The sequence below is a fragment of the Notothenia coriiceps genome, unplaced genomic scaffold (genome assembly GCF_000735185.1).
Source record: "Notothenia coriiceps isolate Sejong01 unplaced genomic scaffold, NC01 NC01_scaffold00029431, whole genome shotgun sequence".
NCBI classification, from domain to species: domain Eukaryota; kingdom Metazoa; phylum Chordata; class Actinopteri; order Perciformes; family Nototheniidae; genus Notothenia; species Notothenia coriiceps.
The window spans coordinates 158,110-167,676 of record NW_011362132.1 but is presented as its reverse complement, the minus strand read 5'-3'; the positions used below and the strand labels follow the sequence as shown (position 1 = coordinate 167,676).

Genomic DNA, 9,567 nt, shown 5'->3' with positions numbered 1-9,567 from the left:
TGAAAAAAAGAAGAACAAAACCAACTCAAGATAATCGTAAAAATGCATGTGTGTCACTTTGCAACAGGCTGTATAGAAGGACGCAATACAGAAAATGATTCAGGTGAAAAAAGGGGGAGGAGAAAAAGGAAGAAGGAGCTGATGCACATGGTAAGCATGAGCTGCATGAAAAAGGTCCATAGGGATGTTATGCATATACAGAGGAAAAAGGGGAGGAGGGGGAAGGGGAGGGGACCGCATGGAGAGACTGGGCTGACCCAGTTAGAAGTGCTGCATCACTAGTGGATCTACAGAGGAGAGATAAAAAGGAAGCAATGCAACACAAGACACTTTAAACAGAGAAAGTGAGCACATATCAGACAGACTTAGCAATGAGTGTGTGGAGTCACAGGCATGAAGGAGGGAGAATGAAAAAACAAAACCTTAACTGTTTGGTTTTTAAATAAAGATATGAACATGAGGAGTTGCTTCTATTTCATTTGATGCATGTGCAAAACAATACAATGAAAAGAGTGCCTCTCACAAAGAGGCAGATCATAAACTAAAATAAAGGTGGTAATCACCTCTTTCTTTGGTCTACATCCTTGGGTCAAAAAAAGTTGAAGTTGAAATGTTAACTTTTAAAATATTTATAAATGATCAGATCTTACATAAACTGGTGTTGAACATTTGGGACAAAATAATTGTTCTTGCCTAAATTACGACCCTAGTCCAATACTTAAGAATCAAATAGAAATGTCATCACATTAATGAGGTTATTCATTATTGTGAAGACATAGTGAAATGACGAATAAAGGTTTATTATATTTTCCATGACATCCATGTGTCCACTGTTCACTCAACACAGTGCAGGAAGCAGCAGGTTTTGTCCTTATAGGGACATGTACCTCTCACACAGGCCGCCACTAGAGGGCGTCACATCCTGTAACACACCTCGCCTAAAGCTGCTCCAAACCTCCCCATCATCCTCCTCAGGGTTTCCAGGGATTAAAACGCTAGTCACGTAAACTATAGTGGGACTCACGTAAAATATACTAGGATGACACACAAACCTACATATTAACACAGAGCCTGCAGATATCTTTCCCTCGGTCTACACTACTTGTAGCTGGTTGCATATATGCTAATTAGGAAATTCCAGCCTGCAGCATAAAATAGTTCAATCCTCTCTGAGAGGATCAATGCTGCTGCGTCTCACTGACAGGCCTGCTGTATAAACTGACCTTGAAACCTCTAAACACCTTCATATCATGCCAGTTTATCAGAATCAATACTGGCTTTTATCTCTCTGCTGCTCCTCTCACGTTGTCTCTTTAATAAACATCTGTATCAATAACAGTTTTGTTAGATGGAGAGAAATGGGTGACCTAGATACAAAATAAATGAGCTTCTTCTTTTTTCCCCTTTTGAATTTTTATAGCTTGCATGAGGGGAAAGCGTGTGCCAGACATGAGTGGTGGCCGCCGGATGTAGGCCAATGTTTCTACTCTACTGCCTCTGTTGGGAAACAGGAGTTTCAGACAGGTTTATTATCCTTTCATTTGGTCCCATGAAACCCTTCTTACTTCTCTGCTCGTCTAGCTCAGCAGTCCACAAGGCTTTAATCCTGTCATCATACCACCAAATCACAAAATGTTGCTGTAATAACTTTCCTTCTGCATTTGTCTTCACTCCACCACTCCCAGATTCTCCACACTTAAACCTGCAGGACGGAGCAAGGTGTGGTGCTTGCACTTTTGACATCCTGGCAACAGTTGCCAGGATACAGCAGGGCACAGAGAAAGTAATTGCTGTGTGGGTGAGTGAGCAGGTGCGTGTGTGAGCACAGTAGGCTAGGGCACCGTACATAATTGATAAAGAGGCCTGATCTGTCCCTGCTGCCTCCTGATGTCTGTGCCTCTCCAGTCTGAGCCTGCTGTGGAATAACTGGGCTGTACCTGAGGAATACATGTCAAAATGTATTACCCGTTCTCTCTACATCACAATTATCAACTTCATCCTCCTAAATTATCTTTCATTCCACAAACTAAAAACTACCACTAGGTCAGGACTGATCTGTACCTTTATCTAAACCAATAACAGCTTCTGATCGATCACTCATCCTGTGAAGGATTTGAATCAACGATTATAAATTATTTATCCAAGAGTGTGCTCACTTCTTCCAAAACATGCATTTCAAGTAAAACCTTTTTATTTCCAACACTTCAGAATAAACACCCACACTGCTGTTTTGGGGTGTAGTATTCCTTTAAAATGCTAAGAGGCCACAGTGTAGCACCAGACCAAAACATGTGCAGCAGAGCCAGATAGTTATACATAAATAATATTCACCGTCTAGAGCAGCAGCTTTCACATTTTAGTGAAGTGACCTATTTCTTTTTAAAAGCTTCACTCTGATTTAAACTTATCAGATCCTTGTAGGCCGCAGGCTGTCACTGGTTGTCATGCCCCAAAAATATTGAACATTTACTACCATCAGCTCTTAAAAGTGCAAAAAAATCTATTATTTACAGAGACACCGATTGAAGCGTTGAGAATATGCCTAAAGCTAAAAGCAAAATAGAAAAGGAAGACTGTTGGAGCAGCTGTCCTTGAAAGCACCTTTCTTTCTAATTTGGGATGAACTGAAGCACTGCAGTATCTGACCTCACACTGCGACGGTGAACTCCCCGAAGTTTGCGTCATCTCCTTTCCTCAAAAGAAAGCATACACAGATAACTCATATTTACAGAATTTTATTTCATTATGTTGCAAACAATGACATCCAGATATATTGATACACAATTTTTACTGTGCGTGTATGTGCATTTGTGAGTGTATGTGTGTAAAGAGAGCAGTGAGACCACAGAAAGCAGAATGAAAATCCCGTGTGAGGGAGCCCTCAATGGGTTAACAAGGCAGAGATAGCGAGCAAGAGGGCACTGGGCGAATCTCTGGGGCGACATACACACACACACACACACACACAACCTCATAAAAGGTGAGCAGACTTTTTCCTCTGTAAAACACACTTTTGCTATGGGCCGTGTGTCTGTGCTCTCAGCAGCTTAGGGGATCATTAAGGTCCTGTGAGTGTCTACTAGAAAGCAATTTTGTTAAAAGAGATGAAGTAGTATGAATGAACACAGTGGGTGAGAAGCTTTGCCTCCTCCCTCTCCTCTGAGCGGCAGAGCAGAGACAGCAGAGAGGTTCTCCTGTCATAATATACAAACACACACACTCACACACAATGTATACACACATGTACATGTGCACTCGCCCACAGAACCTCATGTGATTCAACTTAGGGAGCTGCATCCTGCTTCATTTTTTTCTTCCACTTGACGTCATCATCTTCTCCTGGACAACTTCCACTCATTCTCTTTCTTTAATGCTCACTTTCCTCACACCTTCTCTATCACCATCCACGCAGTGACAAGCCACAACAATGGAAGCATGGACTAAAAACAAAACAAAACAAAACCCTTAACCCCCTCAACAAGGGGTGCCATTGGTTTGTTCGTGCACTGTCAGTTAACTGGAGTCCACCTGCGCCAGCACACAAGGATATTCACCCTTTGGACCTGACAGGAAGTCACGACAACAGTATGCAAATTCGGCAAATTTAACAGCTCACAATTTTCTTTTTTTTTTGATTCACCATGCAAGGAATACTTCTTATCTTTTGAGTGTGTTTATGTGTCAGAGATTGCGTGACATTTATTAAGCGTACCCTACATCCAGAATAATTTACATAAAAGGACAATAGTCATCTTAATAGGGCTGGACCGATGTAGGGGAGGAGGGGAGGAGAGGGGAGGGGAGCGGACGGGGAGAAGGTAAAGCGCCATGGTCAACTATGGGTTGGAGTGCGAGAGGTGAGGGGCTGGAGGGGAGTCAGGACTGAGGTGCAGGAAAGGGGGGCGCCAGGACAGGGTGAGAGACGGAGACAGTCTCAGCGGCACTCCCACACTTTGACTGTCTGATCAACGCTGCCCGTCACCACGTAGGGAGCAGTCTTATGGAAATCTGCAAGAGAGGTAAACATCTGTTCACAAAAGCTGCATAAAGGTCATCTCAATCATTTCAATCTTAAAGAAGTGAGCTTTTCTGTCTGGGTTTAGGTTCTTCATTTTTAGTGCAGATTAATGTCAGACGCTATTACTCCCATTATTCACAGTTTCTTACCCAGAGAGGTAACAAAGTGTTCGTGGGCACTCAGGGTCTTCATGCAGCGCTTGTTCTTGTAGTCCCAGATCCTCAGGGTTTTGTCATCAGCACAGCTTACGATGAATCTTCCTCCAGGATGAAACAATATCCCACGCACCCAGTTGTCATGTCCCACCTGTAGAGACAACACTGATTACCCACCACTCCTCTCACTCATCAGCAGTAACACTGAGACAGCCATCATCACTGAGAGTCCTCACCAGAGTCATAAGGCAGATGCCAATGCTGACGTCCCACATCTTAATTGTTTTGTCTCTGGATCCGGAAAGGAGGAAGGGGCCAGGTTTCCCGCTCTTTTTGCTCTGTAGAAAAAAGCACAGGGAAGATGTTAGAAACAGTGCCTAGCTGCCTGAAAGACAAGACAACAGTTTGTCCTAAAAAAAGGTGCTTCCTAGGCAGCGTTTCTGCCAGGGGGAACTGCTTGAGTGTATGTGACACCTAATCTTTTATAATAAATCAAATCACTAGCTAGATGACCGTCTTTATAAAAGCCTTAACAGCTTCACTGAAGTCGTGCTTCTGTTTGATGTTAGCTTTACTTGACAACAGTGCAGTAATGTCTGACCTTTTTGCACATGGATCGTTTTTGCTAAAAACAATTGTGGGAACCTCTCCGGCTGAGCCAAACACACACAAACTTCCTCTGTAGGTAAGAGATCCTGCAGCAGCTGTTCCTACCTCTGAGCCCGTGGCCTCCAGGATGGTGGGGTGGGCGCTGTCAGGGGCCCAGGCGATGCACTCCACCACATGCTCATGCTCCCGCAACTCAGCTTTGCACTCCTTCGAGGCGACCACCCACACACGCACCGTCTGGTCGTTGGAGCAGCTGGCGATCAACGAGCCGTCCTGGTTGGGACGCACCATCCTCACCCACTCCCTGTGGCCTGTGAATGTCTTCACACAGTACCTGTCCAAGGAAACAGTGCGAGTCAAATCGTTAAAGAGACACTTTTAGCATGAATTAGTCTAAGTCAATGTTATCATGGATACATTTAAGAATAAGAGAATCATGAAATGGAAATGAAAATGGCTCCAATGCTCAGAATAAAAAGGAAATAGTGAACCTAAGAGTTGGTGTTGCTTACCCAGTGGCCACTTCCCACATCTTCATGGTCTTGTCTCTGGAGGCAGACACTATGTGGTCGCCATTTGGCATGATGGCTACAGACGACACATTGTGATCGTGGCCTGGAGAACACAGTCAAGAGTTTGGTTGTGTAAATGTTCAGAATGTATGTTCATACTTAATAACACAAAACCACAAAGCCAGTTGCACTCCAACTCACAGTGTCAAAAACAAGTTGGAGATTTAAATAATTGAGCCCCAACCGTGTCTGGATTCTGATAATTAAATACGGTGCTGGCGCCATTAGGAAGTAGAATAACGTTGCCGAGTATGCAGCCTAAAGAGAGCGTGTGTGATGGCAAGTAGCAGTAACTCTATAGCTGTGTGAAGCTGGGCACTGTGTAGTTTGTTTGTTAAGTAGCAATTTTTTCAGTGAACACATTCTTCAACTCCTAACCCAAGCTATACCCCTTTGTCTTGCTCCAACAGTGAAGGGGCTGTGGTTACGCCAAGAGTTAACAAAGGTCCAGAATAACTCAAGGTGTGCTGAACTTCGAGGTCTTTTTGCTTTCTAAGAAGAATAGATTGTTTTACATTGAAATGTCTTGATGATAGTCTGTAATGCTAACATCATGTAGAACTTAAGAGTATATCTTTAGGGCTGTAATCTATTAGAAGGATTTTCTGGTTTGATATATAAAAAACATTATTTTGCATTATAGTTATATATCTATATATTTTAAATCAGATGCATAGCGCAACAGTTGTGGTTATGTATTAGATACACCCGTGTTACAGGTGCTCCTGTACTGTAACGGCTCGTCCACACGGTGGCGTGCGTTGAAGCTTCAACGCTTCTTCCCATTCACTTTGAATGGGGCTTTGCTCGCTTCAAAAGTTGAGAAAAGTTCAACTTTCGAAGCTTCGACGGAAGCGTCAGCCAATCAAATCATATGCTTGTGTGTCCGGGGCGGGTGATTCATGTGATTGGTTGTTGGTCGAGCTTCAGACACGCCCGCTGGCAAGCTGCAACGCACACTGCCGTGTGGACGCTGTGTAACTGATGTTATTTCTGTAAATATCTTACCATGCATTGTTCGGATGCACTCGAACCCCTGAAAGTCCCAAAGTTTGATGCTCATGTCAGCTGAACATGAAGCCAGCAGCTTTCCCGTCTGGTCGAAGGAAATGTCCTGCACAGAGTCTGTGTGTCCCTTCAGGGTCCGCTCAAAGTCCCCCGCCTCGTAGTCCCACACCTGAAATCACAGACACATGCAGCGATAGTCAGGGAGGCACTACAGTGGGAGCCACTTATAGATCAGAGATGTACATTCTACAAAAACACCACATGTGACGATGACATTGCAGGTTTTGGTAATTATATTTAACTCAATTGGCCTAATAGTCAAATTGTTTTTTTTAACATAATTAAATATGAGGTCCCATTTTGAATGGGACAACGTATTTTTGCAGGCAGGATGGTGTGCAGGGTGGAAAGTGTGTTTTGCCTTTGAAGACAGTTTGAAGAGAATATCATTTCAGCTAAAATCACATTATATAAATGAAACAATCCACTGACTATGTTTATTTAATCAATGAAAAGACTGAAAAGGAAAGAAGGAGGCTGGGTTGAAAGAGGAGCTGCTTTGCATGTTTCCCAAGGCGCTGTGCTCTGGGAGTGTTGCCTCTGACAACACAAGCATCACACCATCTCCACATAGATGAGCAGTGACAAAGCAGAAAAAGAAAGGAGGAGGAGGAGGAGGAGGGAGGGAGGGAGGAGGATAAAGGGAGGAGGCGGGGGGTTGGAAAGCGTGTTGAAGCAGAAGCACTGAGGATACAAGGAGAGAACAGCCTCAGACCTGCAGCACAGCTTTGATCTGAAGGGTCAGAGCTGCAGAGGCTACGCTGTGGTGCTGCAACACTCACTGATTTAGCTTATAGACGGCGCAGCATGAAGCATCACTTTAATGTTCCTGCTAGAGACACATTTCAAAGTCAGTGCTCTCTCCTTAGAATGGCATCTCAAAGATATTTCATCAAGTGCACATTAGGAAAGCAAAGGGAGTCTTGACAGTGAGAGATAGAACAAGTGGGACCTCTTGATGGAGAATCTGAATAACAGTGTGATAATGCTGTTACTTGTTGACATTGATGGATGTCAAAGTCTTTTTCGGGCAATATTGCAGTAGGTCAAGATTATGCTTTCCGTCCTGGAGGCTGTCATGTTGCAGATTGTATCAGATGACGCCCCAGAATACTGTCTAAATCAAACTGAATATTATAGCATTCATAAAGGGAAGAGTTATGGCGATGTCAAACTGGCATCTTAGTATAAACACACACACCTTGATGGTGGCATCCTCAGAGGCTGTGACCATGACGGAGAAGACGGGGTGGAATATGACCCGTGTGACCGGAGCGCGGTGCCCGCTCAGGGCGTATCTTTCTGGGGGACGGGGGATCCACTCCTTGGGGTCTCTCTTCTGACCCACAGGTCCTCCATGTGTCATCTCCTCCTTCGCCTCATTTAATTTAGACTCCAACTCCATCACCTGAGGCAGAGCGGCGAGTAAAGCAGAAGAGGAGACAGTTTAATATTATCATGCTGTCCACCTGGTGAAGGGAAGTTTTTGTATTTATATTGTTCTAGGTAGGCAATGGCATCACAAATAACAAGGCATATTATGTTTACACTATGACCTGGCACACACACATGACTTACCTTCTTCTGTAATCTGATGACTGAAGTCCATTTCTTTTCCAAAAGCCCTGCATACTTTTTATCTACCTCTTCATTCTATCAAAGGTGAAAGAAAGTACAATGAGAAAAAGGATCCATAGGCTTCTTGGCATAAATGAACTATTTTGTTGTAATTTATTTTGACATTTTTGTGTATCCTTCTTTCCTTACCATATCTATCTCTGCCTCTTTCTTGAAGGTGGAATAGGCCTCCTCGTATCCATTGGAACGGAGATAGTCGGCTATAGCTCGATTTCTGTGAAAAGGGGAAACAAAGTAAATACTTGAAAGATTTCAGGTGTTTACCAATCACACATTGGGTCCTCTTCGGTTATAGCATACATGCTAAGCCCATTTTAAATGGTCACTATCAGCCCAATTTCAATATTCAATCGCTGGATGTAGAACTCAAGGTCAATTGAGTTAAATTGAGGTTGTCATTTCTTAAATACTAGATCCACCTTAACAGAAATGCTGGATCCTGCTTAAAAGACCATTAACCACACCCTGTCTAACAGATGGGCGCAATTTCATTTCATTTCAAACCTTTATTTATCCAGGTGTATCCCATTGAGATCAATAGCCGCGTTCACACCGTAGTACTTTTTCCACTTTAGTTCCGATATAGTTCCGAAATGTCGCGTTCACACCAAAAAGAGCCGGAACGGTGCATTCACACCTAATAGTCCACTCTCTGGTGCGCACCAGACCACAGTTTGTTACATTGTTTTCATTTTTCAGAAAAGGTTCCGGTTTGCGTTCACACGGGCAAAACTCAAATGGACTAGAAACTTTAAACACAAGTCATGTGCACGGAAATGCTGTTCAACCATTGGTCAGACATTAAGGGGGTAAAAACGTAAATCCCGGCAATTTCTACCGGAGCCTCCGCCATGGAGCATCGGCACTTTAGGCAGGTTATTCTCATGCTGCTGTTAATCTGGAGATCAACAGACACGAGCGGCCCGCGCATATGATTATATAATCAGACAACGTCCGTTAAAAAACATTATAACAAATATGAGAGACGTTCTGCAGTAAGGAGGGGCGTTTCACCGACGACAGGTGTTCTTACTTTTATGTAGCTGACGGAGAATCTTTACTTTACACCACACTGTTCAACACTTAATTCGGCTTCACTCTTTAACTAAACAACCGCGGATGTCTTGAAAGACTCTTTCGCTAAATATTTTTGAAGATATCCGCGTTCTTGTGACACGTAAATACTACACTTCCTATGTTTTGGTGTGGACTGCGTTCACACCAGCAATGAACTGCTCCAGAGTTCGCAAGCAAGCGCTCCGAGACCACCTATTTTAGCGGACCAGAGTCCGGTTGTTTAGTTCACTTAAGAGGTCTCGGATTGTGTTCACACTGACCCAAGTGAACCGCACCAAGCGGCTAAACGCACCAGGGTTCGATTCAACCGGACTATACAAGGCAGGTGTGAACGCACCCTAATGTTTCTTTTATTATCTTTTCTTTTTAATGACTGTTTTTAAATGCCTTTGCCTGAATGTCTTTCATTTTTCTAAAGCACTTTGAATTG

At 43.5% G+C, this 9,567-nt stretch overlaps 1 protein-coding gene across 1 annotated transcript in view; it reads right to left on the bottom strand.

Moving 5' to 3' along the window:
- Nucleotides 1–2,719: 2,719 nt before the first annotated feature.
- pafah1b1b (platelet-activating factor acetylhydrolase 1b, regulatory subunit 1b) overlaps nt 2,720–9,567 on the bottom strand; it is a 15,675-nt gene continuing 8,827 nt past the window's right edge. The window contains exons 3-11 of the mRNA XM_010786636.1: nt 8,190–8,274; nt 8,001–8,075; nt 7,624–7,830; nt 6,363–6,531; nt 5,295–5,397; nt 4,888–5,116; nt 4,410–4,511; nt 4,168–4,324; nt 2,720–4,008 (exon numbers count right to left, since the gene is read on the bottom strand). Coding sequence (XP_010784938.1) covers nt 3,935–4,008; nt 4,168–4,324; nt 4,410–4,511; nt 4,888–5,116; nt 5,295–5,397; nt 6,363–6,531; nt 7,624–7,830; nt 8,001–8,075; nt 8,190–8,274 — 1,201 coding nt within the window. The 3' untranslated portion in view covers nt 2,720–3,934. The remainder of the gene's footprint in view (nt 4,009–4,167; nt 4,325–4,409; nt 4,512–4,887; nt 5,117–5,294; nt 5,398–6,362; nt 6,532–7,623; nt 7,831–8,000; nt 8,076–8,189; nt 8,275–9,567) is intronic.